Genomic DNA, 20,868 nt, shown 5'->3' with positions numbered 1-20,868 from the left:
CAGTCTAGCAATGATAAGTACATGCTCATTGACTTTGTTAACATTTATTTATTTACTAATTTAATGTATCAAGCCCTGTGTTTAGATCATATAATCGATAAAGATACATTTAATAGAGTACAAGTTTTGGATTCATCAATGAACTTGGTTCATTCAATGTACATGTATAAATATATCAAGCATCAAATCAATTGAACTGGCAGATATCAAGAACTAGGCACTATTACTATTATTTTATCTAATTATAAACTAAGCTATTATAAAATCTTTCTCTTATTACTTTATTGCTGAAGACTGATAGAAAGATTGTGTGTCTAAGGATGCAATACAAAATTATCAGTATTATTAAAGACAAAATAGCATTTTTACAAACTATTATAACACTATTCACTAACAAATGTTGACAAACGATGATGGACAATTACCTGTATGAACAATTCCGTTCTGTCATCTATGATGACAGCAGAGCTAACTAGTTGGTGGGTTACCGTACCAGTTCTATCAAAAGAGCATATATATTCTTACCAAAACATTTTGTTCCATTGCCACGAAGACCGGTTGGACATGGTCCACACTCAGCTACCTCAGAAGGTGGCGGCAAATCAGTACATTCAACTCCAGGGTAGCATGGATCATCTTGGCAGGCATCGTAATCTTCTCCACAAAATTCTCCTGTGTAGCCAGGTTTACAACTACATGTGACAACCTACAGGAAGAATACATTCATTCATTTTCTTATCCGTACATGTGAGCTGTTATGATGAGTACTATCCTGAGTGTATTCATTGTAAAACATACACACTGCATTTGTTCGCATTAATAAAAAACAACTTACCGCAAACTTGTCATTATTAATATCAGAACCTTGAACTGTTGTATTATAATTACACGTGCCATTATTTTTACATTCACATAGTTTAACTATAGGATTTAAAGCTGAACTTGCTGATCCATCTGATGCAATGAATGATAAATTCACCTTGACAGTATTCTCTGGCGTCCAGACAAAACTTCCATCTACATTGAAATAAACAAGTCATTGTCAATGACACGTCCCCGTTCCGTTCATATTTGAGTGACATATACATTCAAAGCAGATCATGACCGAAATGCACCTGCATATGTACAAGACATTGTACTAAATCTGAACAAAATCCATCCATGCATGACTGAGATCCGGTTCCGGAATTGTGAAAATACGTGATTTTGATGCATTTTCGGCCTTAAAATGGCCATCATTCAGCTATTGTTAAGCGGACCATGAAACAAATGCACATATCTATTTGTGACATGATGTACCATGTGTGTGTGAAGTTTGAACTTGATCAATCCAGACATGTCTTGGATACGGATCCAGAACTGAATTCTTTAAAACAAAATGGCCGCCAGTCGGCCATTTCAAACCCAATCAAAAAAAAAAAATGACGTGCATCAAGGTCCTATTATGTTTAATGTATGTACCAAATTTGAACGAAATCCGTCCATGCATAACTGAGATCCGGGTCCGGAATGGTGAACATGTGTGATTCAGCTATCGTTAATCGGATCATGAAAAAAATGCATGTGCATATGTCCCATATAATGTGTGATGTATGAGTGAAGTTTGAACTTAATCGGTCCATGCATGTTCGAGATACAGGTGATCACGGACGCATGCACGCACGCACTCACGCACACAGGGCAAAACATAAGTCCCCGTTTTCGGACTACGTCCGAACGGGGACTAACAAACAGTGTAACCTTTCATAGTAATACAATTCTGATTCTGATTGTAAGGTACGACTGTCTTCAAAAATTAGGGTTACCTGGTTCAACATTAACTCAAAGCGGGAGGGTCGTCACCTGCGCACGCGTGGGAATTGAGTCGCATGCGACGATAACAACACACGCTAAAAACGCTAAGGCTCATGGGCAGACGCTTGTTTGTAAACAAGAGCACGCTATGGTCATCTGACGCGTTCTCGGGTGACGACTCCCCCGCTTTAATATTTATAAGAACATTAGAGAGAATTTGCAGATACTTGCACCATACTTTTGGAAAGAACATGAAGTGATATAAGCCATGATCGTATAAACACCACCTTTAGTGCTTGGAATATGATAACTTATAAAAGGCGCAACTCACTTTGGTAGATTTGACCACCGGGTATGGTTTCTAATAAGTCATAGACAACGTCATCACCATTGGGATCTGTTGCATTGAGCTCCACTATGATTTGTTTACCAACTTCTGCTTCTATTAGACCTTCACCCGTGATATTTGGTGGGAAGTTTGCTGTTGAGAAATTGATTAATTTATTAGTTATACAATATCAGTGTATACATTACATGTAAATTTACAGTATACTTTCGAAACACAAAATTATGTAGGGTGAAGTTACATTGCAACCGGATTGTTCATTGTTTGAAATTGTGATTATTCATTTTACTTAATTAATACCAAACCTGTTCTGATTATTACCGACCCTGTTAGGATTATTACAAAATATGTCACTTATTATCAAACCTTTTTCAATTATTATGAAATCTGATTCCATTATTATGAAGGTTTGATTTCCTATATTTGTATTGACCCTATTCATCAATTCTAATCTATTACATATGGGTTTAACTCAATACAGTATACTCCTGAGTGACACTTAATAGAATCGTATGACATGACACTGGGGATCTAGCTAGATCTAGCACATTTTGATTTGGATAAAACTAGAACATTCAGACATGATAGATGTCATCTGGCAACTGTCTGAACTCACATATCGTATCACATATTTAGTTATGAAGATTGTTGGTAAATTCACATAAACAATATTTTTTTTTATAATTTTTCTTTCTTTTTTTAATTTTTATTTTTTTTAAAAAGATGACATGAAGAATATTTGATTGAGTGTGATATGCAAGGTTCAGTGTTTTCTGAACTTGTAACTTATACCAATAGTACTTACCTAAATCACTGACTTGACTGCCTATCTGTGTAGTTGTGTTTTTAGTAAGAATACCAATATCTTCTCTTCCAGTTGCTAACGTGTCAAAAAGGCATTCTTGGTTATCCCCACAGTTAGTTCGTGCTTGCTGTATGAAATCTATATCAGCAGGGTCAGTCGAGGTTTCATATTGTTCAATTAGTTCATCCAGGAATTTAGGCATGAAATCTAAATGTTGGTAATCTTCCCAGGATGTACCACTCGCATATGTAAATAGAGACTCTTCTGCCGAAGATACATTCCCTGGAATGAATGAATGAATGAATAAAATAAATAAATAAATAAATAAATAAATAAATAAATAAATAAATAAATAAATAAATAAATAAATAAATAAATAAATAAATAAATAAATAAATAAATAAATAAATAAATAAATAAATAAATAAAATTAAATTGACCTAAAATAAATTAAATTTGAAATTTTATCAGTAAATCTAACTTACATTTCTGTCCGAATCGGAAATAGTCTCTGTCAGTGAAGTTTCCATCTTCCTTTGTTGGATTCAAACTGGAACCATCGGGAAGAACAAAATCATTGCTAGGATCATCATCCCAGTAACCTTGGTAACAAACATAACTTTATTGTGTTGGTATTTTACATAATGTAATGTCAAGGGCAATATAACACATACATATGTTACACAAGTTAATACTTGCCAGGGAATCAACAAATTAGTTCATGGATTGCTGAATTTTACTAATGTGTAAACATGAATAGAGATATAACAATGGTTGTGCATACCTAATAGTCCATGCACTTTTCCAAGGAATTTTTCTGGAGGAGCTGAAAATATAACATCTAACATTCCTTCGGCTAAGCCAATAGATATAGATATGCCGGATGAGAAGGATGCCACCAGACGGTTCTTCTCATTAGTGCTTGCGGTGGGTGTTGGCGGCTTTGAAGATATTACTACATCCGTCATATTCACTCCATATGGGTCTATGTGACAAGTTATGCATTATTAGCTTTATTGTAGCATTAATCAGTAATAAAATTAAATGTACATAGATTAAAAAGATCACATTATGTTAGGAAAAATGGCGTCATGAAGGAAGGAATTAGTTCTATACAAACGTTTTACTCACATTCACTAAGTAACGATTTGTCGAATGTTATGCCATCAATCTTCACGATATACTCAGTCCCGTCTTCATTTGTTTCTACTTGGACCTGGCATATCAAATAAATTGTATTGATCAATTACTGTGGGTTGTATCATACAGTAAATTTCATAAGGCATGGACGACTTTCGATAGTAATTTATAAAATATTTACAAAATATCCTCGTGCTCCATCTAAATCAACAGAAGACACTTTCATTGACTATCTAAGCTATTTGGTAACTCCCATTACCCATGAATCTTTGTGAGTTTCCATCAGCCATTAGCTGGATTGACTCTACTCTAAAGGCATTGTGATTGGTCTAGTTATTGCCAAAAACAGTCATTCAATATTTATAAAACATTCATAAATATATTCCATTTGAAACAAATTAAACCCTTCATGAAATTCACAGTATTAAAACTGAATAAAGAAATATTGTGCACATGCTTTTTCATTTATGTTTATTTACCGGTATGTTCTTCTAAGTATAAACACAGTGTTCCTGCAATTTTAGGGATTTAACACTTACCGTGGATGAAGAGGATTCTTTGGCAGCGAATGCTATGAAAACTGTAGCATGATCTACAGGATTTCCATCCTCGTCCAAGGCTTTAGCTGTCCTACCCTGAAGTCTGAAGAAACCATTATCAACTGTAGCCAATGTATATTCCCCAAAACCATTGAACGTGTATGAAACGCCATCTAGAGTCGTAAGATGAGGATCTCCAATCATCCATCCTAAAAACAAACATTAGAGTAAATAGTTTGCTTCTGGAAAAAACAAATATACTAATATATGTTGGTATTCTGCCGAAAGTGTTTAGAAAATGCAAAATATTTCCGACCGGTATAATATTATACATCTGTCAATGTACTGCCGCAGCGTTCCGCAGTTGTGTAGTATCGCACTGTATCGGCATACTACCATATTAGAAAATGGCTATATCAAATATGGAACGATTTTGCGATATTTCCAAGACGGTGGATGCGTTTGAAAACGAAGATCATGGCAAAAACGTTCTAATACTTTTCATCATTTTGCTCCGATCTGGGCTTCCTACATCAAGTGGTTGGTTCACAAAAATGTATAATAATAATAAGGATATAATGAGGATACCGCAAAGTATGCACAAAGATAATATGTGTACGACAATACTCCTGCTGTACTGTCTTTGTGCATACTTTGCGGTATCCTCGTATAAATCTCAGAGTATTATTACCTGATGCTAACATGTTATTTTATGGTGTCTTCTTGCCATGTAAACTTTTGTACAATAACTAAAAAACTTACCCCATATTGGAGGAATGTAGCCGCCGCAATCACCGGGAGGGCGCTTCTCAGCGTACAAATCACAGAAATACGGGTCACGTGATAGTGCACAACAATAGTAGCGAGGGTAGATATCATCATCTAGCATAAAACAGAAACACAAGTGAAGACTATGTACAGTAATTTCGATTAAAGCCTTTTCCAATTCTAGTCATTATTAGACTACAGAGTCATACACAAAATCATTGTATACTTACAAATCCATAGAATATATCTCCTCCAATCGAAGAACCACCACCACCACCATCCACCACCAATGCGTCCAAAAAACTGATGACGCTCCATGAAGCTGCTTCTCCATATAGACTGGTCGTAACCATACACAAGTGTGTGATCTGAACGATACGAGCATCTTTGTCCGGCTCCGTAAGGATTAGGAAACGATGTCTGAATGGTGAAGCTACGACCTGGAGTTAAATAAATTAGAATACATACATAATTGTTATTGGGTTTTCATACCAGCATATCCGATTTGTATTTATTATACCACCCAACGTTCTGTCAACAACTTACTTTTTTATTACAAAATTATTATGATTGAACATGATTAAATTCAACATTATTGAATGTTTATATAATTATATATATTCAATAATCATAGCAGTGTGAAGGTTATAAACACATAGTATGTCTTGCCAATGTTCAATGTTCAAGTAGTGTTATCAGGGCATGTGATAATCTTACTTCGCAGAAGACTCCCACTCACCCATGAAAGCATCAAACAGGCTTTTGATTTTGTAAATTTTATGGTAATATAATTCACAGAATTCTGAAAATCAAATTTAAAAATTAGTACCAAATTTTGTTAAGTGGCCTTGAGTGATTTCACTGAAGATTATCCTGGATTTGATTATACACCTTGACCTTCAGTGCATACCGGATCAAATTGTTCGAGGTCTGTTGCCATACCAACTAATTTTATAATTAACCACAATACTCAATGAATGTTGTTCTGCACTACAGGTCCTTTGTTGCCTGCAAATAAAGTGTGAATGCCAATGTAATGTATAACGTAATCAATTCAAATTAGGCACACCTTGTCTACTATTGATTGTTCGTAGTAGATTAGTATCCAACTCATCACCATCGTAGTTGTCGGCAACTTCATCATTACCATCATTTCCATTAGAGAATGAATTATCCTGTCGACCCTGAGAAAATCCACACGGGCACGTACCCAAACCCCAATTCCACGTGTATGGTTCTGGTTGTGTGTTATACCAGTCAAGACATCTCTTCTTGTAGTTTATGGTATACTTGTGGTTATTTTCTACTCTGTATATCCATCGTCCACGGAAACCAGTATTACCTATTTCTAAGTCTGGACGGTACCTTTGCTTCAATGTAGGCAGCCTTATTTTCTGTTCGTTGACAATATACCCGTAGTATCCTTTACCACCGTTGTATCCCATAATAGCATTGTTGCTGTCCCTGACATGATAGTTCCATGACATTGACCCCTCTTTGTAATTACACAAAACAAAACTATATATGCCGTCAGTGACAAAGGCTCCTTGAAAAGTATTTGTCTAGAAAAAATAATAATTATTCAGGATTAGATAAAAAATGTCCTGATTAGATAAAAAAAGTCCTGAGTTGTAATTGCTGAATCAGTTTGTAGTTAAAATGTTCTTTTGCATCTGTGCAATAGTAGGCCCCTAGGGCTGGCAGCACACTGGCAAACCATATCCCCTATTGCGGACGCAATGTAAATTTAGTACCCCCTAGAGCAGACATATTGAAGAAAAAAACACCCACTATTGCAGACATACGTTGAGAACATCTTTCCCCTTTTTGCGCGCATTCTCTGCCCTTTTATTGCACTCAAGTGGAGTGTGATCAACTCAAACAAGATACTTATGGTTGATGTGGATGCAACTCATGTTGGTGTCATTCATTGTTTTATGGGTCCGCCAATTCGGGGCCTAGGGCGGTGTATGAGAGTGGTTGTTGCAAGAGGGGGCCTACAGCGGACACAGCAACCCTGCTAAATTTAGAACGTACACGGGGTAGTATCGGCATACAGAGTGACCCCTGGGCGTCATCCTGTATATAACAAGTCTGTTGTAGGAAAATCAGCCTAGTTTTCTGCTATGTAAATGCGAGCTAAATCTATAAATAAAATTGGCCCGACCCTTGGTCGAGCTTAACCAAGCCAAGTGTTGCATTTGCTTTGTACAGCGTATGATGTGGATATTTGCGTATGAATGGGAATGTAAGGTTGCATGCGTCTTGCAGGTGGCTTTGTTATGTAAATTCATGCGAGTTGTGTGGTGGACGTGGCAAGTCAATACACCACGAGCCGTCAAAGTGTGAGCACTGTATTCAGCTCTGCCTAGCAGCAGTTTGTAAGGGCATTTCAGGCTCTTCGTCACTTTGCTCATGCTGCAGAACCAGACTAATAGTCAACCAGCCTTACGTTTATACCTGTGTACAGACAGGGCGAGTTGTTGGTTTCAGTGGTTCTGCCCTTTGCTGAGTGGAACAGGGAGGAGTGACGGCATATCAACATTGGCTTGGTGATTGGGAACTGATGTATTGTGGTCGTGTTGACGTACGTTAATATTGGCAACTGGTGGTGGTGAATGGTTTCTATTATATCTACCCGGATCGGTTACTGGTGGCACAGGCAGTGTTAGAAGCTCTATGGACTTGATGTGGATGGTAGCTGAAGTATCGTCGATGCCAAGATTTGAGAAGCGTAACAGAACACTGCAGGACTACAATAGGACACTGATACTGTAAACTTTATCACAGTTTTGCTTTGCCTTAATTCCCTGACCCGAATGCCTTGTATGGCTCAATTTAGTTTTACGTAACTATGTATTAAGCATATTGTTGCATTTCGCATAAATGGATAATAGATTGAAGTCGTTGATTTGTCGATTAACGTGATTTATTAGTGATAAGTTCTTGTGCACTAGTTTCATGTTAATTTCATGTTAATTTCTGAGTATGAATATCTGTTGATGAGGTCTAGAGAATAAAATAGCTTAGTTAACCATATGCACTTTGTCATCACCATTCATTGTGTGCTCCCGCGTGCTTAGCCAATCCTCGGATCTGTGACAAAGTCATTGTTTAAAAAAATGACGTGCACCTACAACCCAATATGTATGATCATCATACCAACTTTGATCCAAATCAAACCAGTCATCTCCGAGAAACTGCTGCGGACACGTTTAGGTATCAGAAATAGCAAATACCACATCCAAAATGACCGCCAGTCGGCCATTTGTCTCCGATCATAAAGTAACTTGACGCGCATATGTATTGTCTTCATGTAAAGTTTGAATGAAATCCGTCAATGGGTGTCCGAGATATACCTCCGGACGTACGTGCGTACGGATGGACAAACGAACGGACGGAACGAACCCAAATTAATAGTCCCAATTTTAGGACTTCGTCCGAAAGTGGACTAAAAATTGCAGTCATCGCTGTTAACGGGTGAGACGGTAAGACTGTGAATCGTGTTTTGTTACGCAACTTTGTCGACGCGTGGTTTTTTAAAGCTACATTTTAGTCATAGAACAGCACCTGACTAGGCTGATAAGGTTAAGTTATTAATATGTGTATAATTTATAGAAATAGTGTTTAGGTGACACAAGAATACTTGCTAGTATTGATACATATTCAATGTACCTACCGTGCCTTTAGTGTACGCAGAAGGAACTGCAGCCACCGCTTCCCAAGTAACAAGAAGAATCCATTCAGCCTCAAAATTTTCAAAATTATAATCGTAATAATAGGGTTTGTTGTACGTTCCTTTTGCATTATGTATACGCTTATTGACAGCATTAAACATTGCTCGGTGTCGGTTACTTATAAAAGAACCATTTTCTTTTTTATAAATCTGTAGTTGTAAAAATAAGAGACATTAATTATGTTTTTTTTTGGGGGGGGTGTTCAAGGGGTCACAATCGACTAGAAATTAGTCATTCAAAATGTTATGAAATACACATATTTCTGGATACTCATATATTGCAAGTCGTTTGTGAACATGTAGTATAGTTTTCAATTTAAATGTCTTGGATAACACAGATATTTTACCTGATAATATACATTGCCAACAGATGGGTCACTGATGTCAACATCATCCCAAAACACTGCTACCATAGGAGTTGTTTGCGTAGAGTTGAATCCGTCTACGAACGGGTTAGGGTATGCATATTTGACACCATTCTCATTCAAAAATACCAACAAACCATTGTCTGTGAACTAAATGATCATTAAGAAATCATGACTATATTGTTTTTGAATTTATTCTGTAGTAACGATTATTATTGATTAAAGAAATTCGATGTGGATAATGTTATGGGATGAGACCAGTGCCAAAAACATTTCTATTAGCATTTACCATTATGTTCACATTCTTTTTGTTAGAATTTTTATTTTTTGGTTATTTTATCATTATTTTGTCATTTTTTCTTTATTTCATCATTATGTTAGCATTATGTTAGCATTATTTGACACGTGTATCTGTCTAATTATGATAATTTTTGCATGATGAACAAACTCCCTAGTTTATTGTAGGCGCGAGTACATGCGATTAGTTGTCCTTGGTTTGAAACTACGCGTTTGTGGCATAAATATATCTTGTATTTATATCCCAGGGTACTAAAACAGCGTAAACATAAGCTTTATTTTTTCTGCTGACAATTATTTATAGCGAATTCACAAAACAAGTCGAAGCCGTTATATTAGATAGGTTAGGTGGTATTATAGACATACGTGGCTGGGAAAATGTCGTCTGCGTCAGGTATTGTGTTGTCTCCTTCGGCAAAAGTGACAAAATTGGGGAAGCATGTCAAGCTTTGCGCGATGCAAGTTTGTTGTTACAACAAGCGACTGATGCTGAAGTATCTCGGACAGTACGCTGTCGCATCGACCTACGCGGCGCGTCGGTCGATACTGTCGCTGTACTGTCTTCGTGCATATTTTGACGTATCTTCGTAATAACCTTATATTATTGGACTCGTCGTCGATGGAAAATATGCAAATACCTGAAAAGATCCCATAGCGAGTCAATAAAATGAAACGTTTCAAAATAAAAATAGGATTTTTAGTTTCGACGTTCATTTCAAAATTCTAAATGTCGCCACTACAGATATAATTTCGAAAATCACAGCTGAAATCTATACTGTGACTTCTTACCGCTAATTCATCAATTGAAAAAACAAAATATTAGACTCCAGAAAATATTCACTTGGTCGTCATTAGCAACGTTCCAAATTCATTCACGAGCTGCTAAGAAACACCAACGGACAAATTTAGCTAAATTGTGTTAGTATTGTTGATTTTGAAAATATGGTTAACTTTTAAATCAATTACTTACATATGATTTATAGTAGAAATCACCCCAAAACGGGAATCCTGTTTTATACTCTATTGTCTCCGACACTTTATCAAATTCAGAAGATACTGATTTGTCATAGGTTATAGTCAACTCTTCATCTCCTTCTACTGGACCGTAAGCAAACAGTATAATTTCTGAAAAAAAGAGCAAAATTACTGTAGCTGAAAGAAAATATTTAACAAATACATCTAGATAGCATGAATATTAGGGAAATGTTTTCGTATAAAACTTTCTCAGTATGTTAGATTAAAAACCTTATTTAAAGGGCGGTAGTCGTCGCCCCACGCATGCGAGAGATATATGGTTCTCATATAAACAAAGATGGCCACTTTGACAGTTGCGCAAATCAACGAGTACAAACTGAGGCGTTACCATGCTTTAATTATGTTTTTAGGTGACTGAAGGTTTTGAAGGAGTCACCGGCGGTAATTAATGCAAGTTGCACCCAAGTCAACCCTTATACTTGGGTTTTTATGTTGAAAGAGCGCATTGGATTGTGGGAAAATCATTGTTTATCAACACAAATGTCGCACATGCGTAGCGCGACGACCATCGACCCTTTAATAAAAAAACAAGAGACATTTCCCTACGTACTAATGGCCCTACTAAGAAGATACCACTGCACACAATCTGCAGATATTGCGATACATATTACGTAGGCGTCGCGATGTAGACTGAACATAAAGTCTCGATATCATCGTACAAATTAAACAGATATCGCCTTACACAATAAACAGATATCGCCTTACACAATAAACAGATATCGCCTTACACAATAAACAGATATCGCCTTACACAATAAACAGATATCGCCTTACACAATAAACAGATATCGCCTTACACAATAAACAGATATCGCCTTACACAATAAACAGATATCGCCTTACACAATAAACAGATATCGCCGTACAAAATAATCAGATATCATCGCACACAATAAACAAATATCGCCGTACACAATAAACAGATATCGCCTTACACAATAAACAGATATCGCCGTACACAATAAACAGATATCGCCGTACACAATAAACAGATATCGCCTAACACAATAAACAGATATCGCCTAACACAATAAACAGATATCGCCGTACACAATAAACAGATATCGCCGTACACAATAAACAGATATCGCCGTACACAATAAACATATATCGCCTAACACAATAAACAGATATCGCCGTACACAATAAACAGATATGGCCTAACACAATAAACAGATATTGCCGTACACAATAAACAGACATCGCCGTACACAATAAACAGATATCGCCGCATACAATAAACAGATATCGCCGTACACATTGAGCAGATATCACCGTACAAAATAAGCAGATATAGCCGTACACAATAAACAGATATCGCCGTACACAATAAACAGATATCGCCGTACACCATAAGCAGATATCACCGTACACAATAAGCAGATATCGCCGTACACAATAAACAGATATCGCCGTACACAATAAGCAGATATCGCCGTACATAATAAACAGATATGGCCTAACACAATAAACAGATATCGCCGTACACAATAAACAGACATCGCCGTACACAATAAACAGATATCGCCGCATACAATAAACAGATATCGTCGTACACAATGAGCAGATATCACCGTACAAAATAAGCAGATATAGCCGTACACAATAAACATATATCGCCGTACACAATAAACAGATATCGCCGTACACAATAAACAGATATCGCCGTACATAATAAACAGATATCGCCGTACACAATAAACATATATCGCCGTACACAATAAACAGATATCGCCGTACATAATAAACAGATATCGCCGTACACAATAAACATATATCGCCACAATGATCTCGTACTGTTTATGTCACTGTCAAAATGTGCAAACAAATCCCAACACTAATACATACAAATGTAACATGTTGACGTGAGTTCTAGACAGTAAATGTTCTTACCTTTACATTCATTACCATCTTTATAATATCCATCATGACATTGACAAGTAAAACTTCCCACAGTATTTGTACAATTAGCATAGATATGGCAATTATCCAAACCTTCGTCACATTCATCAATGTCTGAAAGTTGAAATATTTTATCACATGAGTTTATAATTTATTAAATTTTATTTCATAAACATGTTTTTATTATCCCAGTTGATACGACTTGAAGGTCTAGTTTGTGAATTGGATTTTGAAAAATATCATGAACACATATTCACAGGGCCAACATTATACCAACTGCACATCTGTACCAAGGAAGTATTGAATTGGTTAATGGGTGTATTCATTGGTTACATGCCATAACCTGAACATGACATAATAAATATTATTACATATGTATTGCAGCTTAATTTGATTCGTCCGTAAAATCAAAATCATTATTTCCACAACCCATATGCAAATGAGGTCTGAGAGCAAACAAAGTAGTCCCTTCAGGAGTACCGTTTTTCGAAACATAGCAGAAATAAACAATTTTTAGAAGTACGATATTTTCCCCTTGGGGTACATGAATATACTTGCCGAGTGAAATGAAATTTGAACAACAGTAATGGTACTTTTAGGCAGTCACTTATTTTGACTAAAACTATTTTGCATATCATCTATATGCAAATGAACATGATTTTCCATTGGCTATCGAACTATTTTTATTTTGAAAACACATTTTCGTCTGCTATTTTTATCCGGTTCAAATCGTCCAGCAACATTTTTGGCATATCAGGTGTACATTACATGGAAAACTACGATTGGGAGAACTTGTATGTTGATCAAGTGACGACTCCCCCGCTTTAAATCATGTAACAGTCAGGAACACAAACCACTCACGCTTCGCATTTGTGGTTTACATGTTATAACCGTCATGTGACCATAATCTAACTAGTACATATGCCATAGCATCGGAGCTAACAAACTACATGAAATTAACAATTAATTAATTTATTTAATTTACCTGCCACCTTATTGTGTAGTCCTGTAATTATTAATGGTCTCATTCCGTAGTTGCTACTCGTGTTATTATTTTAGTGATATAATTCTATTTATAGTTTAAACATGTTTGGTTCCCCTGTGCGAAGTACACAATGAAGTCTTTGTAGTTAATGTATCTGTATCACGGTTACTAACCGTGGTCTGTATGGAACTTGAAGTTCGGTTTGAAGTTGAAGTTTTAGTTACGACATTTTAACGTTAAACAAAACAAAAAATCTATGTTGCCCATAACTCGAAGTTTGGTTAACTGTTAATTGAACATAGAGTTACAATTTGGGCGTGGGTTGGCAAAACAGGTTTCTAAAATATGGGCGTGGTCATCTATGTAAGGCGATGTTCGTAACTTCCCAATGAACCACTCATTGGATTTTGATGAAACTTGATTTATAGATGCTCTAGGATAATGCACAGACATTATTCGTTTTGCATATTGATTACCTGATTATGCATAATTAGTAAACATTTGACTTTTACACTAATATTTCAAGTACTAATCATTGCATTTTAATGAATGAGCTGATTAGTTTTGAATAAAAATCTGTGCATATTGATCATCTACTTTGCATAGAAATTTTTGGCTTTTCTACTGATATGTCAAGAGCTATTCATCATGTTTCAATTAAACTTGCTACTGGGTGATCTAGGACAATGGACACCTCGGTTTCAATAAAACGTGTACATTGATGGTTTGTGAAATTGTACATACCTTATTAGTTTTACATTAAATGTGTGCATATTAATTACTTGATTAGATTTTCCATAAATATATGAAGTACTTATCATAATTTGTCAATGAACATTGATAAGTAAATACACTAAGACAATTCAACTAATTAGTTTTGGGTTTATATATACATCCATAATAATTACCTAATTTGCATAATTTTCGACTTTTTGTATTTTTTCGAACAATTAATCATCACATTACAATGAAACTGGGTACATATGTGCTCTAAAACAATAAACATATCTAATTATAGCTTGGGTTGAAATCTATTCATAATAATTGATTAATTTGCATTATGAATATTTTTCTTTAATAAGACTTGGTATATAAGTCCTGGGAACAATGCATTATTTTTGGATCGAAATTTGAGCATACCAATTGCCCAATTTGCACAATGCGCATAATCATCACACTTCATTGAAAATTGGTTCTCTGGAGGTAATCCACAGATATGTAGTTTAATAATGAAAAACATTATTAGTTTATAATTATTATTAGCCAATTTTTGGTATCTCAAAGAATTACTTGTGGTAGAGGTGCTCTGGAATAAATTAACACAGATATAAAATCAAATGTATTTTCTATACGTATTACAAACATCAATAATGTGGAACATCTTCACTTATTCCACAATTGAGATGCCATATTTGGCCACATAAAAAGTATCGTGCAATCTTGAATGCACTTAATTGACCTTTGACATATACCATTAAGCGTTTTACATCACATACATTTACTAATAATAAAAACCTACCTGTACAGTTTACATAATTAGTTTGTAATCGCCATCCTATTGGACATGAACACCGGAATCCTTTAGTGTAACTGTTCTCTCTAGGGGATAGGTTAGTACAGGTATGGCTGCAAGGTTCCTCATCACATTCGTTTATATCTGGACAAATGAAAACATAATTCATGTAAGCAATTACTCATAATAACATAATAAATTTATAAGTAGATAACTACTAATATTAATATATATTATTATACATCTGTCACCGTAACGCCATAAGTTACAACGTGCCGTAATTTTGTGGTATTTTACGGGGTATTTTCATCCTACCATATTAGGAAATGCGAATTCCAAATAAAAAAATACGCGCGTAAGCGTCCTCTAATAATAAAAACAAACATGGCTGCCACCAGGATTTGATCGGACTCCACACAAAGAAGTTCGCTGATTCTGTTCTAAACATTGGGAATTTTGGCATTTCTATGATGTATGCTTGGAAGGAAAACATGTATAATAATAAGGTTATTACAAGAATACCTCAAAGTATGCGCTCAGACAGTACGCCGCGCATAGATCTCCATCGTATTGTCTTCGTGCATAGTTATTTCCGTAATAACTTCATAGTATCATTCAAGTTATCGACATCTTTTCCTGCTAAGGTGTGTTATTCAATGTTAATATTGCACCGTAAAGTTGTGCGGTTAGACTACTGAAATCTATCGTACGCATTCATTAATGCAGGAAACATTTTGTATCAATAACATCATAGGCGTATACAATAAAAAGATGTTACAACACACAAGCAAATATCGTAATACACAATAAGCAAATATAGCCATACACAGTGAGCATATATCGCCATGCACAATAAGCAGATATCACATACACAATAAGCAAATATTGCTACGCACGATAAGTAAATATCGCATACAAAATAAGCATATATTGCCACGCACAATAAGCAGATATCGCCATACATAATTAAGCAGATATCGCATACACAATAAGCAAATATCGCATAAACAATAAGCAAATATCGCATACACAATAAGCAGATATCGCCATGCACAATAAGCAGATATCGCTATACATAAATAAGCATCTATCGCCATGCATAATAAGCAGATATCGCTATACATAAATAAGCATATATCGCCATACATAATTAAGCAGATATCACATACACAATAAGCAAATATCGCACACACAATAAGCAAATATCGCATACACAAAAAGCAGATATCGCCATGCATAATAAGCAGATATCGCTATACATAAATAAGCATATATCGCCATGCATAATAAGCAGATATCACACACACAATAAGCAGATGTCGCTACGCACAATAAGCAAATATTGTTATACACAGTAAGCATATATTGCCATACACAGTAAGCAAGTATCGCCAGACACAAACAGCAGATATCACCACACGCAACAAGCAGATATTGTCAATCATTTATTGCCACCCACAAAAAGCAGATGTTGCCATCCACAAAAAGTAAATGTTGCCATACACAAAAAGCAGATGTTGCCATCCACAAAAAGTAAATGTTGCCATACACAAAAAGCAGATGTTGCCATACGGAATGAACACTGTGATGTACAAATGTGCCAAAAAATCCCAACACTAATACATACAAATGTAACATGTTAACGTGAATTCTAGACAGTAAATTTTCTTACCTTTACATTCATTACCATCTTTATAATATCCATCATGACATTGACAAGTAAAACTTCCCACAGTATTTGTACAATTAGCATAGATATGACAATTATCCAAACCCTTGTCACATTCATCAATGTCTGAAAGTTTAAATATTCATCACATGAGATCATAATTCATTGCATAAACAGAAAGGTAACACATGTTGTTATTATCCCAGTTGGACAACTCAACCGAAAGTTCTTTTTTTGTGTGATTGATTTTGTGAAATCTTGTGAACACATACTCACGGGACCAACATAATAATACTTATGAATAAAGAAACATTTTAAATATACAAAACATAATATGTAAACACGTAAAAACAAACGTTTTTGAATGAATGATTAAAATTACAATTTACGTCCATTATTACATTTTACAGAAAAGCGAGAAGACCAGTTTCACGCGTCAACACAGGCCGAATACGGCTTGGCGCCGTGACACAAATTTTTAGGGAAACTATTAGTTTGTACTCGGGAGAGGAGGTTTCTAAGGATCATGATTCTGTCTGGGCCTGGGTACATACTGTATATTTGGTCCCAAAGATGTTGTTGTCAATAATAAGTTCAGTTGCATTAACAGGAATGTATTTATGAAACACATGTTGGAAACCAAAGTTTTAATTATTCAATGGGCGTGCTCTACAATTTCCATGGTTACACGCCGTGGCCTGATTACGGTGTGGTAGATAAGATTAAAGATCGGAGAACAAAGATTATGTGAGAAATTTCCTCAAAATTGAACCGCTTTTTTCCCAACCCAGCCTGGCATACTGGCTGGTTTGGTAAATATGTTATGAAATACCGCTTAAAATATGATCAATACTACATGATGCTACATTACATTGTTCTCAACACCCCGTGTTTAATTTCTATATTATTTTTTCACAGTAGCATTGTGAAATGATCAAGTTGGAAATTAGTATTGTCAGTATCACCTGCGCTGAATAGGTTCATCAACAAAGCCAGTTTAATCTGATGACAGCTTATCTTACCTGTCTGGCAGTTTATTCCAGTCCATCCCGGTCGACATCTACATTCATATCTGTTTATCCGGTCAATACATACACCTTGACCTTCGACACACGGACTACTTTCACACTCGTCAATTTCTTGTGATTCAAAACAAAATATCATTAACATTAAATTTCGTTTGAAGCATTTAAAATGTTAAATAATATTTATTCTGCAATAATTTCTATGACTTCAAACCTGAGACATTAAGTCAAGTTCTCCTAAGACAATCAAATCAGAGTTTAATCCAGTTCTGTAGAGAGTTTGGGACAGTTTGTTTTTAACTGTCATGTCTATCATTTTGGAAATAAATGTTCTTGTTAGAGAGTTGTAGAATTTCGTGTATTTTTCTATGCTAATTGTATGATTATTTAGTCTGCCAAATAGTAAATTACAAATTATAATTCACTGCAAATCCTGGATTCTGATTAGTCAAGAGGTCAAGCCGTGCGCTAAATATATATAAATGCGTCCCTGTTAATGACAGTTTGCGGACTGACCGGAAAGCTAACGTCCGCATACTGACATTCGCAAAAATGTAAGCATATGACACAACAGTTCGATGACCTGTATGTCACATGGGAACAGTAACGAAGACTGTTACCTTTGATGTTACAAGTGATAATCTATTAGGAAGATTTCTCCATTGTGTACATGACGCCAGTCTATTAAATAGAGAATGAAATCATACCTCTTAAACAGTTCTCTTCTGCAGATTCAAAACCGGGCCAGCACGTGCATTGGTAGGCATTCACTAAGTCAGTACAGTCACCATAGTAACAGGGATAACTTTCACATTCTTTTCTTTCTGTAAATGTAACAATTTATATCAACACATACACTATGTGTTACCGTCTAGCAATGTATGAGATTATTAGTGAAACTATATCTACATCAGCAGCTGTCTCTATCTCGGTGCCCAACAGCTATATATTCTACTAGTAAATAACACTGAATAAACGGCATTGTAAATACCATGTTAAATGAAAGGAAACATGTACTGCGTGCTACTTCCAGACGATGTTTTCACATCGACTAATATATTTAGACATTTTGTTCAGTCTCGGATGTTTCATTTTAGGCATCTTTGATATGAAAACTAAACACAAATCAACCAAATGATTGTGACAATCTTAATTTTTTTAAAGACAACACGAAATTTTATCCAGAATTGTTATTTTTGATTACAGAAATGATTAATTTAAAGGTGCATGAATACTTTCTGACAAGTCTGTATATATCCAATTATGAAATCAGTAAATAATTAGAGAGCGCGCCAATTCGCTTGACATGTTGTGTAGTTTTAGAATAAATACGTAATTACATCTATAACTATAACTTGTTATAACGTACCGTCACAACTAATAGTTCCAGTGTACCCAGGGTAACATGTACATCTAAACCCATTAATCTCATCTTTACAGGTTCCATGGATGCATGGGTTGCTTTCACATTCATTAATATCTGTTGGTTTAATTATGACGTCATCAACATATCAATATAAAAACCATTAATAAAGAGTAATGGTATTACATGTGAAAATGAAGTTAAACTATATGTACCTGTACATGTAATATAATCATCTTCTAAAACATAGCCCTGTCTGCACAGACATTGAAATCTGCCTGGTAAATCAACGCAAATCTGAGAACAGTCGTTCCTCTCTTGTAAACACATGTCTAAATCTGAAAAGAAATAATATTAATACTCATACAATGTAATAAGGATTACACAATTCCTTTGCACCAAGGTTGGTACATCTTACCGACACTTGACAGTTACCACTTTTGTTTCTTTTAGTATTTTTCCTGCATAAACTTATTTAATATTTTTTTTAACATTTTCTGTATATTCTGATAAATTTAGTTTCAATTTTGGATCGAAAGGACAAACTGTGACATTGTTTGTAGTAATTGATCAAAAGATTTGTCAATTTTCACCAGAATGTTATGTAGAAAAATGCAGACTGTAAATGTCTGACTATGTTGCAAAAGTTGACATTCAATAAGTTAAATATGTGTACATCATAATAGATTGTTACACTTACCAACACATTTGCCACTTGGAGAATTACCATAGCCGTCATAACAGTGACATGTAGGGTAACCTTCCACCAGCTCACATGAACCGAAATTGCAATTACGTCGACATAGTAGGGGCAATTGTACTACAAGTGTAAAACACATATACACATTGAATGTCACGTCGTCTCTGCTCGTCAGAGCTAAACTTGAAAATGTCCCAATCAACTTTATTCCAGTCGTGTTTACCCATTTTGTAAACTAAAATATATAACATTTTATAATCTCTTGTTGAATAAATTTTATTCTTCAAATCTAGTATATTGTTGTTGACTTATGTGTGTCTGTCTGTTCAACACTACACATCTACGTCATTTATAATATTAGTAAATTCATCTAACCATAACATTTAGTCTATGACGCACCTTGACAGAGATCTCCCGTGTATCCTGGTAAGCAATCACAGGTATAATGTCCTGGACTCTGATCACGACAAGTAGCACCATTTAGACAGGGCCAACTTTTACAAGCTTTTATCACTGAAAATAAAACATAGTTAAACGTAAATTTACAAATTACCCAATTTGCAAATAAACAAGGATAATATCAAAAATGGTCTTTCACATACTCACTAATTTGCATTCTGATTTCTTGAAAAGCAGTTTTTTTTTAAATTGTGTGATTACACATCGCAATTTACATGGTTTCTTCAATTTGTTTATACATTCTTGATATTACATTACTTCAAATGTTAAGCGACACACATAAAAATGGTAATTAAAATGTATTACCTAACTGACAGTTTTTCCCTGTATAAAACATAGGACATTCACACACGTAACCATCGTCTTCAGTACATATGCCACCATTCTCACATGGTCCGCTGTCACAAGGGCCTTAATGAAATTTAAA

At 35.2% G+C, this 20,868-nt stretch overlaps 1 protein-coding gene across 1 annotated transcript in view; it reads right to left on the bottom strand.

Annotated features, from left to right (window-relative positions):
- Positions 1-20,868, bottom strand: part of LOC102807312 (uncharacterized) — a 49,894-nt gene that overhangs the window by 27,572 nt on the left and 1,454 nt on the right. Inside the window, exons 2-25 of the mRNA XM_085495178.1 lie at positions 20,748-20,852; positions 20,382-20,495; positions 19,983-20,102; positions 19,498-19,620; positions 19,289-19,399; positions 18,627-18,743; positions 17,917-18,033; positions 16,898-17,020; positions 15,232-15,369; positions 12,719-12,841; positions 10,761-10,915; positions 9,476-9,643; positions 9,072-9,278; positions 6,462-6,954; positions 5,623-5,832; positions 5,387-5,506; positions 4,625-4,833; positions 4,077-4,161; positions 3,730-3,930; positions 3,431-3,547; positions 2,946-3,227; positions 2,126-2,275; positions 836-1,017; positions 526-706 (exon numbers count right to left, since the gene is read on the bottom strand). Of these exons, the coding sequence (XP_085351304.1) occupies positions 526-706; positions 836-1,017; positions 2,126-2,275; positions 2,946-3,227; positions 3,431-3,547; positions 3,730-3,930; positions 4,077-4,161; positions 4,625-4,833; positions 5,387-5,506; positions 5,623-5,832; positions 6,462-6,954; positions 9,072-9,278; positions 9,476-9,643; positions 10,761-10,915; positions 12,719-12,841; positions 15,232-15,369; positions 16,898-17,020; positions 17,917-18,033; positions 18,627-18,743; positions 19,289-19,399; positions 19,498-19,620; positions 19,983-20,102; positions 20,382-20,495; positions 20,748-20,852 (3,951 nt within the window). The remainder of the gene's footprint in view (positions 1-525; positions 707-835; positions 1,018-2,125; positions 2,276-2,945; positions 3,228-3,430; positions 3,548-3,729; positions 3,931-4,076; positions 4,162-4,624; positions 4,834-5,386; positions 5,507-5,622; positions 5,833-6,461; positions 6,955-9,071; positions 9,279-9,475; positions 9,644-10,760; positions 10,916-12,718; positions 12,842-15,231; positions 15,370-16,897; positions 17,021-17,916; positions 18,034-18,626; positions 18,744-19,288; positions 19,400-19,497; positions 19,621-19,982; positions 20,103-20,381; positions 20,496-20,747; positions 20,853-20,868) is intronic.

This window comes from Saccoglossus kowalevskii, chromosome 21 (genome assembly GCF_978046115.1).
Source record: "Saccoglossus kowalevskii chromosome 21, keSacKowa6.1, whole genome shotgun sequence".
In the NCBI taxonomy this organism is placed as follows: Eukaryota; Metazoa; Hemichordata; class Enteropneusta; family Harrimaniidae; genus Saccoglossus; species Saccoglossus kowalevskii.
This window is presented reverse-complemented; position numbering and strand designations above follow the sequence as displayed.